The following is a 19,835-nucleotide window of genomic DNA, read 5'->3' on the forward strand; positions in this document are numbered from 1 at the left end:
ATTACTCAAATATAAATCAATTTAAATGTATTCAATTATGAACACAGCATGAAGAGCTGGTCTTTTCAAAATAGAGTATCAATATCAGTGTTCATTGAACACCCTGCAGGATTGGGCAAATTGTTTACAAATACTGGAAGAGTGGACACAGTTCAACTCATTTTTACTTCGCTACCCTGGTCCTCAATGGGTTGTCAGACTCAGATCGGGCAACATATGTGACCATAATAACCCCAGTCACCACAAGGGGTTAACCATGCCTGTACCCATCTCTCTTGGTGTAATCTGAGTTCCCAGAAGTTCTTTTTTTGCCACAAGGGGGGCGAGAAGAACTTCTGGGCAGAAACCATTATCTCTCTGGGCCGGAAGTCAGCCCAGCTGAGTAGCAGGAAGTTGCACAACTATGGGTTACCAGAGGCAAAGATGGAGGAGGTTTCAAAAAGCCCACGTATCGAGGCAAATCCTCCAAGACTACTCTTGGTGTGTACACCACACATGCACTTGTGAAGAATAATGGTAAAAGACGACTCAACTTCCACACTGCTTATGCTGGCCACATCTACTGACGAGGACATCACCAGTGTCATGTTAGTACTGTATGTTAGTATCAAATGGTGCTGACTATATGATTATGGTTTAATGACTGGTGCTGACTATGGTTTAATGACTATGGTTAATTATGGTGCTAAACAAGTCATGTAGTGGCGGAAAGAAAAAGGACATCTGGGAACTCAGATTAGTCATGATGTGGTCAAATGTTTGCATGTCTGTCGCGATAATGGATTCATGAGCATTTACCTCCCCATAAACCTGGATTCTATCTGTTGTGCCACAACTGAGATGTTCAATGCTGTTTGGATTTCTTTTTTTTTCTCATTTTGACAGAGCCAAGTCAGATTCAGCAGTTATTTGTCCATTTTAGCCAGTAACAGTGTAATACACAAACACAACTCACATTAAAGTTGAGGATGCAACATTTGCCAGTTTAAAAGCATACTGGATGCCTTACTGTACCATTCTAATGGCAAATAGACTTGGATGAGAGCAGGGCAACAATGCAGTGAACAACCTTTTATTTTACGCTCATCTGAAAAACAGGCACATAAGATGTGGAAATAAGATGGAAAGTTCTATCATAACATAGCCCACTGGAAAAATACAGCTATCAAAGAACATTGGTCATGGGTACATCGTTAATAATTCCACACCAGAACGTGACATGTATACACGCATAACATTACATGTTGTACACACACAGACAGGATAAAGTTTACAGGAGCAATGCTTTCCTAACAGCCTCCGAAGCAAGGAGAGGAAGCTTGTAATGGATTTGTTATTTTATTATTTTCATCACCTAACACTGTTCACAATGTGATTTTTATATTTGGCACTCAAGCTAATCAACAATTGAGCATGCCTCACTGAAAGTAATAGGTACGGGACTGTTAACCACAAGTTAATTCTATTCAACTAGAGCTAGTGGTAACAATTAATTTCAATGAAGAATGCCAACAATGGCAGATGTTTTCTCTCATAATGTGACAAGTGCATTACAAAGACAACACAAAAAAATGGGCATATAAAAAGGTTAATCTTAAACTAATGTAACATAGCCAAGTCCACACATACAGTATAATCCTAAGCACTACTGTGGTACATTTTGGACAGCGTGTATCTAACCGCTAATACAGATCAATTTGTTGACACTGCAGAGGATACAATCTCAAATATCACTCATCCATCATTCTGTCAATGTACACAAATCGCTTCATTCACTTCCACGTCCCAGCAGCAACTTACTCCCTCTCCACTCAAGAGCCCTGCAATCTTGGCTGTGTTTAAGGTACGGATAGACATCTCCATTTTTAATGTGGACATCACAATCCAGAAAAAGGTCCATATTTATAAATGTCCATGAACACACTCAGAATCAGGTCATTTTATTGCTTTATCTTTTATCGTGGACATCCTCAAGAGAAAGTGTGCATGCCGTCCCAATAACCGGACAACCGTTTCTCTGCCACCACGCAAAAGCAGAACTCATCATTTAACAAATGGGTCATGGAGGTGGAAGAAGAAATTATTCTTCACTATGAATATTCTCTATCCAATCCATCCATTATTGGACATTTTGAGAATTAAATCCTCTTCAAATCTATAACAATATCCTGCTCACGGCCCGATTCCCCATAGTCTATGCAAGATCCAGACTTGATCACATGCTTACACTGCCTGTGGATGTGGGTAGTATTTTATGCAACTCAATGGAAAAAGTAGAACTAATAATGCTTGAGGGCCCATGATGTACAAACCATGGCGCCCATACGTCTTTCTGAATGCAAAGAACAACACATTCCATAGTACAGGTATTTATAAGGGCATATATGTGAAGGCTTATTATTGAGGTTATTCATTAAACTATTCAACACCTGTGACTTATTTTAAAATACTAAGCAGTCGATGACCATTCAATGCTTTAAAGCATGCTAAACTTTAAAGTCCTCCATTTTCATCACCAGCCATTCATTTTCCATTTGGTAATAAAGGAAGGCAGTCACAGACCTACAAACGTTGTAAGAATAATCTCAAAAGGTAGCATATGCAGTGTATTTACTTTGTTTTTGACATTAAGTGCAGTTATCCATAAACAGTAAAAAACAAGAACCTGGACCCCTATTTTCCCTTCAATAACCATTCACTATCAACATAAATTCATACACCAAAAACTGTGATACTTTAGCTTTAAACGTTCAAAAGTGAATAGTCAGGAAGTGGGGCTAAGAAACACAAAAATCCTAGAACGCAGAGAATCCTTTACTATCAGTCTATCATTACTATGATCCATAGGAACCGTACTGTATATACTGTACACAAACCATAACATTTAGTCACTCACTCATTGTTCATAGAGTTCACAAATGGCACATAGCTGTGACAGTTAGCATGACGATCGTATCTTTAATCAGACAGCTTGAGTTAAGAGCGTCCCTTTTCCCCTAAACCCAAACCTCAAACTCCATTTTGGTTAATGGACGATGGTCTGGGTCGGATTCTGGGGAGAGGTCGCGCAGTCACTGTCCAATTTCCTGGTGTTGTCCGTACGAGGGCGTCGCAGATTGAGAAAGCTGAAGCGTCCCTCCAGATTAATGAGCTTCCTGGTGTTAGTTGTGGAGTTGTTATTGTTGTTGGGAGTGTTGTCCATATCTCCTTCTGCCCCCTCTGCCCGGTCACCTGAACCACAGAAGACATTATATTGTTTTCTACCAATTTATATAATCATCAATAATAAAAAATAATGGATAATTGTTCACAGTTAAAGCTAATACTCCTGCTGCTGTTTCATGCATTACTGTTGGTGTATTTGTGAAAGGTACTATGCACCACAGAAACACTACAAAAACTGTCTCCAGTCCGTGTACTGTACATTCACAGGCCACCCAAATCCCATTCACAAAGATGTTCCCTATCACGACTGACATATACTGTAGTATGAAACACAGCAGCAACAGAGCTTTCCTCCATCCTAATGAGCTGGAGCAAATTGCACTCTGTCTGGACCCACAGGAAGCAGCAAGTGCATGCAGGCCACCTGGTTGGCTGTCACTTTGACTAATAGGCTTTTCCTGTGGTGCAGGTGTTGAGTCAGACAGGCACCACACTATCATAAATCTTACTTGGAACAGATTCTCGGGTACCACAATATCATATGTCTTACTGGGAATAGATTCTCACACTCCATTCATCTCACTTCCGTTTGTCTTCTGCACGCACACGCATACACACGTACAGTGGTGAAAAGTAACGAAGTACATTTACTTAAGTACTGTACTTAAGTAATCTCTCGAGACAGCCTCAGAGTCGCTACGCTTCAAAGGAAGAGAGACAGGCCGAGTGGGCGTCGCCCTTGCTTTGATGATGTGGTTCCCAGATTGGTACTTAAGTAAAATGTTGAGGTATTTGTGTACTTTACTTGAGTATTTCCAATTTCCAATACTTTTACTTCTACTCCACTCCAAATATTGTACTTTTACTCCACTGCATTTATTTGAAAACTTTAGTAGTTACTTTGTAGATTGATTATTATTACAAAACATACATTAACCACTTCAACCCTATATACATTTTGGTCATTTGAAAATAGCTGATCTACATCTGCTATTTTCAAAAGATTTTTATACATTTGAAAACTTGAACAGGACATTTTGCATAACGAGTACTTTCTACTTTTGGTACATTAAGTTTAGCTCCCTTTCCACTATAAGGCCGAACCAGAACTAGAACCAGAACTTTCCAGAACCAAACACTTTCAAGAACCTGTGAAGTTCCGGGACCAACCCTACTACATCAAGAGCAGAACCTAAAAAAGGGTTCCAAGAACCTTGTCTGAAACCGGGCCGTGCGCTATGGAAACATAACAAGTAAAATAATTGGTTCAGCTTCTGGAAAGTTCTGGTTTTGCCTTGTAGTGGAAAAGGGGCTTTTGATGCCAATACTTTTGTACTTATATCCAAGTAAATTTCACTTGTAACATTTCTACATTGCAGCATTTGCAGCATTGATACTTTTACTTAAGTAAAACATGCGAGTACCGTTTCCACCACTGTCTCACACACAAACACACACACACACACACACACACACACACACTGACTAGTCACCCACCTCTCTCCAGGTCACAGTCGGGCGAGGACGCCCCGCTGCACTCGCTGCGCGGGCCCAGGACGGGTGAGATGAGGCCGAAGTCTGACAGCGACACGGTGCTGGGGAGGTCCAGACTGCAGGGCCTGGACGAGGACGACAGAGGGGGCGGAGAGGAGGAGGAAGAAGAGGAGGAGGAAGGGGAGGGGCTGGGCGACGGCGAGGAAGACGGAGAGGAGGAGGAGCTGGTGAAGGGGCAGGAGGAGGACGTGAGGAGCAGCTCCTCCTGAGGGCTGGTGGGGGAGGAGCTGAGGCTGCAGGTGGAGCGGGTCTCTGAGTCGTCCTCCTCGGACATGACGCTGCCGCCGCACGCCTCGTCCTCAAAGCACACCGACGTCACTGCAGAGAGAGGGAGGGAGAGAGAGAGAGAACGGTGATGTTAACATGTTAACATGTTAACATGTTAACATGTTAACATCCATCCAAGGCAGCCCAGAATTACATTGTTACTTTATAATACCTTAAATTTATGTGAATCTTCCCGCTGAGATACAGTATGTCACAAGGGAAACTTGAGAATATCCGTTTCTATTTAGAACCGATAGAAAATATCTTGACGTTTAACCACTTCCCACCAAAATCACCAAGAATAGCAGATCTACAAGCTCTCAACGCGTCACAGCTTGTAGATCTGCTATTTTTGGTGAAGAGATTGAAAAGAACGAACCAAGTGCAGTGCAACTCAAGTCCGTTTTAGTGTAAGCAATAAGTGATCAAGCGATAGTGATGAATTCCAAATATTATCAAAGTATTCTGAGTCACCCCTGGACTTGCGTCACGGCACCCACTTTGAGAAACCCTATGTTAGAGGGACGGAGAGAGAAACCCTATGTTAGAGGGACGGAGAGAGAAACCCTATGTTAGAGGGACGGAGAGAACGTTGGGGGAAGATGGAACATGTATGGGAAGAAAGGTGGTGAGAAATGAGGCATGGAGCAGAGGACGAGAGAGATGAAAGGATGACAGCAGAGGAACAGAGGGGCAGTGGTAGGATTTCAGATGATGGAGAGAGGGAGCATGGATGGAACGCGGATGAAAATGGATGGGAGGACAAAGAGGCGGAGAAGACAGATAAAGACAAGAGGGAGAGAATGAAATTGGGGTGAAATTAATGTAAGAGATTAATGCTTGCAGTATCTGCATCGCAGCATTGAGACAATAATCACTAAACAAGACTGCCGGGTGTTAAGGAGAGGAGGAGGAGATAAGAGAAATGGAAGATATGAAACAGAGAGAAATCAAACAAGTGTTCATAGTAACTTACATAACAGTGACAGGGAGGAGCCAACAGTACAATTACTCATCAAATATGTGTGTGTGTGTGTGTGTGCGCGCGCGCGCGCGCGCGTACGTGCGTGCGTGCGTGCGTGTGTGTGTTACACAAGATTAAATTGTCATCGCTTACTTTTGCTGCATGTGCATGTCCACATTCCAGCTCACACCCATGCACTTTAAACTGTCCAGTTAAAATTACAGCCAATACAGCACATTCCATTTTAATATGGGTTAACATGCAACAGTAATAACCTTGTCTGCATTTGGGTTGGCCAATGTTCTGGTGCAGTGAGGTTAGAATGGGAACGCCGATGCATATATATCTCATAATCAAGGCCGAATGGAGGTGGACCACCAACTTACTTCTCTTTATTCTCCACAGTTCAGCTGCAGTTTCACAATATCAGTGCCAGAACATAATCTAAACTGATCTAGACTGGAGCAAGTACTTGTAACTCAAGTCGTAAATTCTGCAATGTAGAGCTATACTGTTGTACATGTGGGTTTGGAAGAATGGCCATTGTATGGACAAATAGAATTAGAGAGTTAAGATAAGTGAGGGCTCTATCTTTCCTAATGGGCCATAGTGTGGATCAAATCAGACTCCGGCATTAGATCCAAGCTTGATACCACACACACAATGTTATAGTACGTTATTGGGAGTTGGTGACAACAAAGCTGTTGCATGCCAAGTGCTTTCAAGATCTTTTTCTCATCTCCAACTCTGCAGGCTCCAAGGACTTGAGAACTGATACAGTATCTAGAGTTGCAGCTGTCAAAACAACACCTTATTGAAGTAAAATATGCAGAATAATCATTTTGTTCAAGTAAAATATGCTGAATAGTCATTCTCATTCAACAAAGTGGAATATTTTCCACTGAAAGTTGTCAACGTCAACACTTTTTCCCAGTCAGGGAAAAAAAGAACAAATGAAAAAGAATAATAAATAAATATAAACATATATATTTATCTTTCATGAAGTATAAATTAACGTTAAGCTTTTGCCAGTGCTCCTTTCTATCTGCGTAGGCTACAGCAGCCAGAGGACACTCTCTGTTGTTTAGCTTTCACCTCAAAGTTTTCTGAACTTCAAATCTTTATTCAAAAAAAGAAATAAATTGCTATAGCAACAACTTAAATGACACTGACGCATTACCGGCTTGAAATGTATAACAACGTATAGGTGAAGTCCCCAGGACTTTTTTGTGTTATCCTTTTTATCTTTAATGTGTTACTGTACTACGTGCCGTTTATATTTCAATCAAATGGGTGAAATGATACAGGAAAAGTTCTGTTGCAAGTTACAAAACGAGGACCCTTGTACTTACTGGAAATACCATCTGACTCCATCTTGAAGCTGGAGATGTCATCCCCGGCTACGCTGTCTCCCTCGGAGCCGACACCCCGCCCCCGGGGGCCGATGGTGGAATTGCGGCGGCGCTCGTGGATCTCGTCAGAGATCATTTCCAGGTTCTTGAGGGCAGTCTTGTACTCGCCTTTGGCCTGGGACAGCTTGGCCTGGAGCTCGTCCACATTCTTCTTCAATTGCTAGAGCACACGCAGCACAATACATAATGGAGGGATGTTGTGCTTATTTTATAATCTGTTGCGTGTGGAAGGTCTGTGATTTCAGACACGCCACAAAGTATAAATCAAGCTTTAGATTAAGTATGACGGTGACGATGAAAATACATTTCTCAAAACACATTAATTACCTGTTGTCAGACATAAACTTGGTATTACACCAAAGAATACATTCTTCTGATGATTAACATTCAACAGTAGGAACAGTAGACAGATAAGCTATCTAATGCATTGCTAAAGATAATAAGTAGCACCAAAAAGGCACTTTGTTTAACCACCGATTAAACCAAACTTTCCTGCTATGGCCACAACAACACAGTAATTACTTAAGAGGCAACCAGGAGCCAGCACATACCTCCAGCTGCAGATAGTACTTTGCCTTCAGCTCAAAGTAAGGCCTGTGGAAGAAAGGGGATAGAGAAGGAGGGGGTGTTAGAACCAATAGGAAAAGAAAAAACTAATAACCCAGAAAAGCACTGTAGCAACATTATTGCCATGACAACCTGGAAGGGGTGGATGCATTAACTGTGCAGAATGGATTAACACACAGCTGAGGCAACACACAGCAAGCCTGAAAACATAAGTCAGCTCCGTTCACAGACAAACCCAATCATCACATCTGTTAACTTAAACTGACCCTGATCCTGAAACACTATGGGTCGAACATGGAACAAACACTGCCAGAGTTATGCAGCGTTCAAACCTAGATAGTTTGAGCGGCGCGATTACATACAAAGTGAATGCAAAGACGAGACAACGCGCGACAGGGCGCGGCTGGAACCATCCGAACGGGGCGGCGCAAACGGCGCGACTGGTCACTTCGGTATCTTCGCCCCAGTTGGAAAGATCCAAGGAGTTCCCCCCCGACTACACCCATCGTGTCCTGACAGCCAATCAGCGTTGATGTTGTCCAGAGGGATGAAAATGTTTTGGGTGTTTGGTTTTGTGACTTTTTTCCAGGTGTTTTGCCTCGATTCTGACGTGATTTATTTTATTTTCAACGCTAACCAGCACGACCAAAGTGAAGCAATTGAAGCGACTAGAAGCAAAGAAATAGCTTCAGGTTTGAAGTTCTGTTCCTTTTGTAAAGGGCCAGCCATAGCTGAATGGTTACAGTTAGAGAGCCTGCCTGGGAGTACGGAGGTACAATTCCAAGCACAACTCAGCGCGAAGCGACGCATTGTGAGCTTGTAGATCTGCTATTTTCACTAGTTTGGGTGCCGGGCAGTCGTCTAATCTCTCTTTTGGGTCTCGACCTGAAACGTTTGGGAACCACTGGCCTACAGTATTCCTCCATCATCCATCCATCTTAGGCCTAAGTCCGATTTGAAAATTACCAACTGTTTTACTGGAAAAGGTATTACTCAGCCTCTGTAGCAGCTAGAAACTATAAAATCGACATAATGTACATGAACTGTAATACACAAAAATGTGTTCCCGGCCTGAGGGGGTAATACACACAAATGTGTACGTGTCCTTACTGGGTTAACCGCTTATCCGGAAACAATGTATGTAAATACGTATATGGTTTCCAGCAAGCAATATGTTGTGCTTTTACAGCACAGTACAGCAGGTCAGGGCTAACAGAGGCAATGCAGAGAGGACTTTCAACCCTATTGGCCAATGAGCTCACTCTGACAGCTGAAGAGACTATAGGAGTGTGCCTGACACTGCCTTCCACAAACACTGTCTAATGACTGATGTATGGACACGGCACTCGCGGAATGTCTTACGTAAGTTCTGGTTGAGGATTAACAATGTAGTTGAACAGTGGTCTTACTTTATGTTAAGAATGTCCTGTCTTTTGTTCAAGGGTCCTTGTCTACATGAAGGGAAATGGCTTTTTAAAAAGATTCTTACACTCGTCGTAGTAGGTCAATGAGGCGAGGGAATGCACTAAGCTGCACTCGCCGTGAAGACTGTTCTGTTCCCTTGTTGTGGTACCCTGCCTCCAAAGTAGTTGTGAGAGATAAAGTACCTGATTTAACAGTCCACAACTCTGTTGTTTGCCAATATTGGAGTATCACTGGGAAACAGTTACATACTGTATATCACATTTTGAATATATACTTGTATATAATTATACTTGTATCACTTTTTACTATAATGGATCTCATCGTTCTGCTGAATGTACCGCAAGTAGGACTTTGTAGCACTGTCAGTGCAGATGCTTTTTTTTTTCTTTCTCTCTCTTATAGCTTATAGTCTTATAGTTTCATTATTGGTGCTCTACCTAGCATTCAGCCAATTCCAACTCAATGAATGGAGGCAGAAAGTAGCAGAGCAATGTGGTTGCACAGAGCAGGGGGAACTCACTTGGACTTGTTGATAGTGCGTTTGAGTTTCTTCTCCAGCTGTTTCATGCGACTTATAGCTGATGTGTACTTAGCGGCCGTCTCCTTATGAACCAGCTCGCTTCTCGTCTTTGTCTGCTCTGCCTCCATCACCTGCAGAAGACAATCACAAGTCAATGATGAGTCCGTTTTACATGTTTTAATACCCAGAATTAACCATGGAAAGAGTTTAGTGTAAGTGAAATGCAAATAGAACGACCCCTAAAGAAATGAAAAAGCACAAATGAAGTGCGTTTCTGGTGCCCCCTTCTCTTCAATTCACTGTGTCCTCACCCTCTGAGTAGCATGGTTAAGCATCTCCTGCCAGGCAGAGTCAAATTGACGGTTGTCCTCCTCCAGGAGCCTCTGCTCTGCCAAGGAGATGGTTTCCTTCGCTGCCCGCAGAACCTCCGTGGCCCTCTGGAAGTCCTGGGTGGCCTTCTGGGCTTCTAGCTGAGCCTGAGAGGAAGGTAGGAAGAGAGGAGCCCGTTAGGTGTTGAACATATACTGTAAAAGATATAACCAATACAAAATATTCACACAATTTCAACGTACCACATAAGTAACAAGATATGATTTAGTCATATTTATGACATGTCGCACGTGTAGTACGTCCATACACGTGTGCTTATATTTCCATGGATGTAAACATCCTTCTTTGTACTGGCATATACCTACATACATGAACAAATGGGTATACACTATGCCTGAGAAGACACTGAGCCCAACACCACCACAGATATACTATATATACTGTAGACATACAGTATATACGGTACAGTGGCCGAACACAGTATTCCATCGTGCTTATAATGCCATACTCTGAGAGGACATAAGCTACGGGGCCAGCCAATGAGGAAAAATGTACGATTCTACCACTTTTTCGAGTCACGTGTTCAAATACTGGATTCTGATTGGCTAAATTCCGGAGGTTATGAGAGGACAACTGCCGCAAAGTTGTGTGATGACTTGTCCGAGATCAATGCGCCTCAGTGTACATCCGGGGACTTCAGGAGGTAGTCGGAACACCTTTCCCCCAACCAACAAATGAAGGTCGCAGCGGTCCTATGTTTACTAACGTGCGTACTATCGTCGCCGATTTATTTGGATCCAATGCAATCCGCCAACTTTAAAGCCCCTTTTCTCTGAACCTATGCCTTTCTGGAAGCGAACAGCCTCTATTTACGGCCGGAACGGTGCTTTTAACTGACGTTAGCTTAGCTGTAAGCTAGACGCATGGATTAGTATGGAGTTGGCGCCATCTGTTGGTGAGTAGAAGATGTTGTTGGTGGAACTATCTGCTGTCTCGCGGAAGTTTTATAGGCAATAATGATTGTAACTTAAGATCCTTGCAAGTTACAACTATGTGTTTTCTTTCATGTATAAGGGAAAAAGTGGTAGAAAAGCTATTTACCACTCGGGGTCGGACATTATGCTCTGATAATGTCCTGTGTTAGGGTGTTATATAACACCCTAACACAGGACATTATCAGAGCATAATGTCCTCTCACTCGGGGTAAATTGCTTACGTAAGTGACGAGAAATGTGATCACGTGATAACTAGTTGCCCGTCTCTCTGTTGATCAGGCAGTCTATGATCTGATAAAAAAGAACAAACAACATGGTTACTGTAAAAGGAACTCATTAACTATTAACTCATGTAATTGTCACTTCCCATCACAGTGATTAAACCATAAAAAACCGTTAAGATGGGGCACCCAGTGGATCACCTGGTTGAGCACATATACCATCCGTGTGCAACTGACCAGGATTTGGATCCGACCGAGGCCCTTTGCTGCATGTCCTTCCCCATTACTCTCTCCTGCCATTTCCTGTCTCTCTTCACTGTCACTATACAAAATAAAGGCTTGACAATATGATATGATATGATATGATATCAGAGCTTTTTATAGCAAAAAGAACGCTTTTTTTTAAATGAGGGTTTACTGCCAGAATACTCAGATACTCAGAGCAGGGATAACGCCTGACACTGTGGTTCACCTGACACATCACTGTGACATCACAGGTGACATCACAGTGATGTCAGATACTCAAAGCAGGGATCCCCATGTATGGGCATAAAAGGGATTGTATGTTGTGATGTCAAGGGAACCACTCTAACACAATCCCTTTTATGCCCATATATGGAGATCCCTGATGTCATCAATATTAAGCCCATATCTAACAGGACTTCATATGAGAATGCCCATATATGGAGGAAGACAGCCCATATCTGTGTGGCTGGTTCAGACAGGGATCTACATGTATGGGCATACAAGGGTGCAAGGATGTCAGATGTGACGTCATAGGATTTTAAGTATGTTTGGGGTCATACAGCATATCTCCATATATAGTACATGGATCTCTAAATATAGGTACCAGGAGTCTCCATATATGGGTAACTGGTCCGATATACATCACTGGCCAGATGGCCAAGACATAGTGGCTTGTCGCTTGTCGCCTTGAGGCGTCTTACTAGTTAATTATATATGCATATTTTCCTCAGAATTATTCAGAGCATTGTTGTTGTTGATCTATTTTATACTAAGACCATTATAACCAACCACATACACAGCTGACTTGGATAAAAATAGCACAAAATCTGATTTGTCACTGAAAGAAATATGACCAGTAAACAACAAGTAAACAACACCAATAGGCTTTGTGTCCCCGGATGGACCCAAGCCAAGCATTACCATGCATAACACATTAACACATCCCTGACATCAGTGGACTAACCACTCTCACACACACACACACACACGGACACGGACACGGACACGGACAAACAGACACAGCATTGTGTTCTTGCTCAAGCTCAAAGTAAAGGGTTTTCCTCACACATAGGGAAGTGCTTAAAATTTGAACGTTTCATGCTAAACTATAGCCTCGGGTTTGAGTTTTTCTCGACACAATAGGTTTGCATCAATGTGACATTCACTCCATTTGAAGAAAATATGTTCCATCTAGCAAAAAGCACTATAATTAGTTTTCATTTGAAAATAGATCAGATCAGAAAAGGCTAACAACAAAGAACAGTCAGGAACAGACAGTCAGGCTTCCAAACTGGCTCAAAATAATGGGTCATTGAACGCAGCTAAATATTTTTATATTTAATCGTGCTATAAGACAGTAAACTACAAAGTACAAAAAAGGCACCTTTAATGGCACGGAACACTTCAACGTCTTCAACAGACACATGCAACACACAATGGCAGTGTGTTTCAAACCAGAGTTCTTCCTGGCATTGTCACTTTTGTTGCATGTACACAGTATGTCAACATGTACAAGTGCTATTTTGTATTACATGTTTTTTCTGCATTCAAGGAGCTTCCATTTTCTTGATTCTTTCATTAACAGGTATCACAAGTCTATTTTAACTAGCCCTTACCCGTTCAAAGATATGAGCTCCGAAATGATGTGCAGTGTGTGGGTTATGGGATGTGCACTGTGCACACAGTATATGAGGGATGGAAAGTAACTTTAACTGGTGCTTGCATGCTAATATGTAGGAGCATCAATGTAAGAAATACCCGTTCCATTTAACGGCTACAGAGATACTGTGTACCGATCTGCATGATTTTTGGACAACATCTGTAACAGGGCCAGAACCCCCCCCCCCCCCCCCCCCCGCCCGCCCGCCTGCCTGCACACACCCCCCCCCCCCCCCCCGTGTGTGTGTGTGTGTGTGTGTGTGTGTGTGTGTTTGTGTGTGATTGTGCATGGCCTGAACAACAGCGCCCCTCCCTTAACATGTGTGGTCACAAAAGGTACTGTAGGCTAAATAGATATAGATACACCATAAAAATGCTAATATACAGCATACGATTTGTGAAAGTGACAAACGGGCTTCACAGTTATGTCAGGTGTGTTCATATGCTAATGGTGATGCGATTTCAGATCAATTGCTCCAGCCACTGAGGAGAAACGCTGTGACAGACAGACAGACACTCACTCACTCACTCACTCAGACATTCGCAAAATTATAGTATAGATATGATAGATGTCAGATTTAAATAACATCTCTGCTTCATCAGCCACAGTCAGCTCGGTCTGAACACCTTCACTTTAATTTATGTGTTTTGTACCAATGATCCTCATGAGAGAAGTCCGGTAAGTGGGGAGAGTAAAACCGAATCCACAGAGCGTTGCTGTGTGGTGGTTGCGGTGTCGCGGTGTCGCTTGACACCGCAGTTATGATTTCCACTCTGTGGATTAGTCTACAGTATAGAGAACCATCCTCATTTAGCTGGAGACCCCTTGGAACGCCCTCAATGACTCCTGGGGGTTCCCGGACCAGACTTTGAGAAACTCGCACTGGCCCAAACGTAAGGGTTAGTATTGCTGCATGTTCAACAGCCCCTCTGACTCACCCTGTAAGATCCAGAATGATACCTGCCTGTTACGCCGTTACAGTAATGCAATAAGATGCTACAAACAGCACAAAGTTCATCTTTACTTGCGCCAGCAGAGCGTGCAAGTACTGCGTTTGGTAATTTTGTATGTGGCGTATCCGTTTGTGTTTACGCCCATAGCCAAACATGAACCAGCATTCTTGGTGAAGTCACCATCAACAAGTGCAACCTCACCTGATATAAATAACAAGGCACACTCTGCTGGCACGCAAGTAGACCATACACATGGCCAATGAGTGCACAAGGCACAAGTTGGCGCCTCGACAGAGTCAGTCTAGTTTCCTATACTTTACTCTTTTAATCTGTTCATTGTAGCAGCTGGCAGTATGCCTTCCTAGCTGACTGTATTGCGTTAAGCTCTTTATATATCTGTGGGTGAAAAGAGCCGAGTCATGGCTTTAAACCAAACTAAGCTGTGTGTGTGTGTTACTGTGTTTGTCAGAGTAAAGAGAGATACGCGTGCATGCATGCACATTTTTCTTTCCAAAGAACATTTTCTGGATGTTTCACGGTTTATTGGTTCTGAAGCACTTAATTCTCTACTTGAGAAGATGACCTTGCGGTACAGTACCGTATGAGTGAGAATCCGATGGGAGGTTGATAGTGACAGATATCCTTGGCCACAACACATTTTAAGTATATTTTCATTTGTCTAACGATACCAGACAATCAATGATCTCCACCTAGACCTATTGATCATCTGGGGACATCTATAAATACAACTACAAATACATTGGGTAGTTGCTAGAATGGCACTAACAAACCTACACCTTCTGCTTTGGAGACCAATCACTGTTCCAATATGAAGGGCAACCCTAAAGTAATTGTTTCCACCTCAAAAAGCAGTGAGATTGTCCTCGGTCTCTAGTTGAGTAAAACATTTAAGACTGACTTGAGGACCCAATAGCTCCACTTTACTCTCGCCATCCCTCTTTTATCAGTTAAATCTGGGTCACCATCACAGACAGACATCAAGTTCCAAGTACAGAATTATATCCCATCAGGCTACAAATTAGGGGATTCCTCCCCGAACTAACCATCAGTCAACACGTGACAAATTTTACTTGGAAAGGCCAAAGAGAAGACCTGCAAGTTAGCATATTTCCAGACCTTCTGACATCACCGCGTGCTCGATGTAATCACATTATCCGTGGTCATCAATGTGCCAGTGCAGCAAAAGCCAAAACAACCTCTGCCTTGTTCACCATCATATATGGCCTCTTGTGTATACCGTGCTCCTTGAATGCACAATGCTTCAATGCTGTATGTAGAATTGTAGACATGTCATGTGTACCTTATTGTCTATACTATAGCATGCATCTGTTACTGTCTTCTTGCATTATATGCCCCATCCTGTCATTCTTGTACCAGGCTCAGGAGGTAGAGCCACTGTCTTGCGAGTCGGAACGTTCCTAGTTAAATCCCCTGGTCCTTCTGGCTGTGTGTAGACACTTAACCCATTACTGCTTCCGAATGGGCAGGTTGGTGCCTTGCATGGTATCCTCCACTTTCAGTAGGAATGTGTGGGTGAATGTGAAATACATTATAAAGAGCTTTGAAGGGTTGGAAAGACTAACAAGACAATATAAATGCAATCCATTTACTATACCATTTATGTCAGTTATGTCCCATTCCTGTACTAATTCTGGTTCCCCCTTTCTGACATGACACACCTGGGTATAGGGTGGGGAATCAGACCCATCATTTGGGTCTTATTGAGAGTCACAAGTCTACGCATTTGTTCATGTCAGAAATAGAAAGCCAGGGACTGTAGCTTTTTTTTCCCTTCACCCATAACATCATCCTGTAAAAAGTGTGTCAGTCTGTCACGTTGGCCACGAGGCTTCCAAACTACAGTACACGTGTTTTCATCCTGTGCCCCTGCCCCTCTCTCTCTCTATCAAACACTCTCTAGACTAGTAAACACTTCCAGCCTGTTTGGTCTATTTTAGTCAGGAAGCTTTAAAAGTCCATTTCAAATACTGTGTTTTTTATAATTTATAAAGTGGAGAACATCTTCTCTGCATGCACAATAACCATGGTTACCATGGTTACACATTGCAGTTTAACATTCCATATTTCCCCTGACCCAATTTTCCAAAACATAATAGATCATTGCTCTTTTCCTGTTCGTCTTGAACAACAGGCAGATAATGTTGACACTCTTTCAGTAGTTACTAATCTTCCTCAATAGTGCACATCAAATAAAAAGTGCATCTTTCAATTGTGCTTGGCTGTGTACGTGTAATCACGTGACTTTGAACAACAAGAATAGAGTAAACTAAACTGGTCTGAAAGATAGAGTTCTCAAATTCTGCCCGAACCTGACCCGACCCGACCCGACGTTTTCAGGTAGGTTAGAGCCTAGAATAAATACTAATTGATCGGGCCGAGCAGAGCCTCGGGCTCCATGACTCGGGCAACAGAGAACAGAGTGTGTGTGAGAGAGAGAGAGAGATGATGAGAAAAGAGGTAGAGAGAGCTGGGCAATTAAATAATTGAGGGGAATAGAGGACAGCTGAGGATGGATATAGATGTAGACAGGGTTAGAATGGTGAACACCGGTGGATTAGAAAGGGATAGATGGAGAGAGAAGAGAGGAGATCTTTCTCTCTTCAATAGATATAAGTTGTTATATCTATATATACGCATGGTCCATTTCTCACAGAGATGTATTTATTATGTTTGGTTGTAGGTACTGAGTAAGTAGTATTTAATAGATCTCTTCCACATAAGCTCCTTGATCAGCTCTCCAATAAAGCTGCCTGGATTCAAAGACAAGCTAATCCACACCCCTTTGTCACTGTGGTGTGGGTGTGTTGTTGTTGGTGTGAGCGGCCCTGACAGTTCATCTTGGTGCAAACTTCCCGTTTACTCACTGAGCTCTACATTAATTCACCTGCAGGTGACTCCATTCTCTCATTTCCCCATTCTGCAGTAGAGTTGAGACTGAGCATTTGTTTTCACTCCCTTTCCAATTCTCGCTCTCACACATCTGATATTTGGGTTCTTACTCGGAATTTTGATCGCTCTGCAGAACTTTGAGTATCAACATTAAAGCCCCAAGACAGCAGCATGCAATAAGTAATATGTATTAGGAAAGCAAGTATTTAAAGAAGCCACACTCCGCTTTGAACATTAAGAAAGTTGATTTAAATAATAATCTGTTGGAATTATTCACAGCAACCCATGACTCCTTTGAGAGCCCTTAACAGAGAACTCACTAGTGAGCTGGCATGTTGAAGATAAGCTCTTGGCTGTGTCCATAGGCTCCTCTGTTGTCTGTGAAGTCAGCCCATCACAGCCTGACTCTGGTTCATCAAGAGGCCTTCCTGTCTTCCTGGCATCAACAGCATGCCAAATTGCCAACCAAAACAGACTTCAAAGTTCACCCAACTCTGAACCACTTTCACCCCCGACTTCTCTGGCATATAAGTAACACAGGAGAAAGGGGGACAATTTTCCACCCCGAATTTGCCACTCTTAATCTATCCTGCTCAAGTATAAGCAGAGTTCGAGTTACGTGGGTGCCAGTGGGGTCTTAGCTCCCATAGTTAAAGTCTGGGACCCCATAGTCAACAACCCCCTTTGGGGTCTCTTTTTTTCTAAGTGTGTTTTTTTTCGTTTTTTTTTTCGTTTTTTTTAATTTTTTATGTTCCATTGGAAGAATTTATATTATTTATGTTAACTAGATATACTAAATAAACATGTTAGACAGTAAGACTGAACAATGACATCACACCGTTTAATCCTACTATTCATTTTATTATTATAAATCAGGCGCATTTAATGTGGGGTGTGAGTCTTCCTTTACCGTCCGGGTTATAACACACTCGCTGCAATGGTTCCTACCTTTCCCCCAGGGCCGAGGAGGCCCTGGATGCAGACCTACCCAGCTGCGTGGTCTCGCCATGGCCTGGGCATGGGGTAAGCTAGGAACCACTGCATCGAGTGTTTGTTCTAGCCACGGCCCGGACGGCAAAGGAAGGCGGACACGCCGGACAGCAACAAACAACCAAACAAAACAACGCTGTCTTCTGAGCAAGACTGTAGCCTTAGTGTGCCTGTGCCCGTGACAATGTTTTTTTTAGTAAATAAATATGAACCCGACCCGCCTTGTTTTGAGAAAGAAAAATACCCATTTTAGCCGACTTTATGCTACCAGAACGGGAACTTTTGGCTGGATGGCTCAGAGCTCAGATCATCAGATGGAGGAATTGGGAACTGGAGGCTGAGCAATAATGGTGAGTTAATATGAACAGAAAAGACTGCCTGGAGTTGTCAACATAGCCAATGTGAAGCCCGAATTAATATTGTGAAAGGAAAAATATGATTTAATATAGGAAATACCCGTTTTAGCCGACTTTATATCCGCGAAATACCCGATTTAATATGATTTAATATAGGAAAGTACCCGTTTTAGGCGACTTTATATCCGCAATTACCCGATTTTTTTTCGCCGCCGCCGAGCCCTATTCTGGCGGCGCCGCTCTGTGGGTATAACTCGCTCACTGAGTATAAGCCAGGCAGTTAAGGTCTGTGACAAGGAAGTAAGTATTAGTCAACTAAGTAGGGATGTTGATAAGCCACGTTTTCCACCCGGGTCACTTTCAACTAACCATGACCCTCATTGGGACAGTCGCCGTTTGGGGAGAGTCGTAAACAAGTTGTGACTGGCCTAGATATCTGCAGAGTTCAAAGACGGAATGGACGCACGTGCCTCAAGTGTAGGGATGTTATCAACTACTGATGATCTTTAAGTTACGCTCTTATTTTATGGACAAAATTAACCCAGATATGTCACGTCTCTTAGCTGTTTTGACTCCTGCCCTCATTGACCCTATCAATTCTTCTCCCGTGAATGCTGTGATTGGCCTGGATAGTTAAGTGAAGGGTCAGACTGAGGCTTAAACAACCTTGAAGTCGTGAGATCATCATTGCTCAATCTCTTCAAACCTTAAAATTAGATTTCATTTTCCTTTTCAGCTCTTAAAGGGGTATGCTAGCTTTCTTACTTGTAAGAAAGCAGTATAGCTCTATATAGGCATAAAAAGGAGCTTAGAAAACAAGCCATTTACACATTTTACTGATATTCCACATGTCTTTGTTTTCTCAAGCTCACACTTTGAGTAGGTAGGCAACATGTAAACCATTTAAAAGTAGCAATTAGGCAAGCTTGATCATTGGCAAATTTCATCCTATCGTCAATATTTCTCAGCCTTTCGCCTTTATCAGGACATGACAGAGTCACAGGACATACAGTAGATAGATATATAGATAACTTTATTGTTCCCGCGGGGGAATTTCAGTCACCCAGACAAACATCACAAACAAGACAAAGGCAAAAGTCAAAAACATGCAGATGGCATGATGATATTGGTCCAATAAATACTGGAACAGTATGCATTGTGCATTTCTGTTCTTTTGTACAGTTTTTGCCTCTCCTTCCAAAATTAGCTTACTCTGCTGTGGTTTAGGGCTATAGTCTGATTCCCTCACAGTTGTTGTCAGATGAGAGCATTTTTCTGG

At 42.5% G+C, this 19,835-nt stretch overlaps 1 protein-coding gene across 1 annotated transcript in view; it reads right to left on the reverse strand.

Moving 5' to 3' along the window:
* Positions 1 to 1,273: 1,273 nt before the first annotated feature.
* The window catches only part of sh3bp5b (SH3-domain binding protein 5b (BTK-associated)), a 36,534-nt gene continuing 17,972 nt past the window's right edge, over positions 1,274 to 19,835 (reverse strand). The window contains exons 4-9 of the mRNA XM_080737445.1: positions 10,186 to 10,350; positions 9,875 to 10,005; positions 7,914 to 7,956; positions 7,303 to 7,522; positions 4,663 to 5,037; positions 1,274 to 3,231 (exon numbers count right to left, since the gene is read on the reverse strand). Coding sequence (XP_080593571.1) covers positions 3,026 to 3,231; positions 4,663 to 5,037; positions 7,303 to 7,522; positions 7,914 to 7,956; positions 9,875 to 10,005; positions 10,186 to 10,350 — 1,140 coding nt within the window. The 3' untranslated portion in view covers positions 1,274 to 3,025. The remainder of the gene's footprint in view (positions 3,232 to 4,662; positions 5,038 to 7,302; positions 7,523 to 7,913; positions 7,957 to 9,874; positions 10,006 to 10,185; positions 10,351 to 19,835) is intronic.

This window comes from Nannobrachium achirus (assembly GCF_963921795.1).
Source record: "Nannobrachium achirus genome assembly, chromosome: 2".
NCBI lineage: Eukaryota > Metazoa > Chordata > Actinopteri > Myctophiformes > Myctophidae > Nannobrachium > Nannobrachium achirus.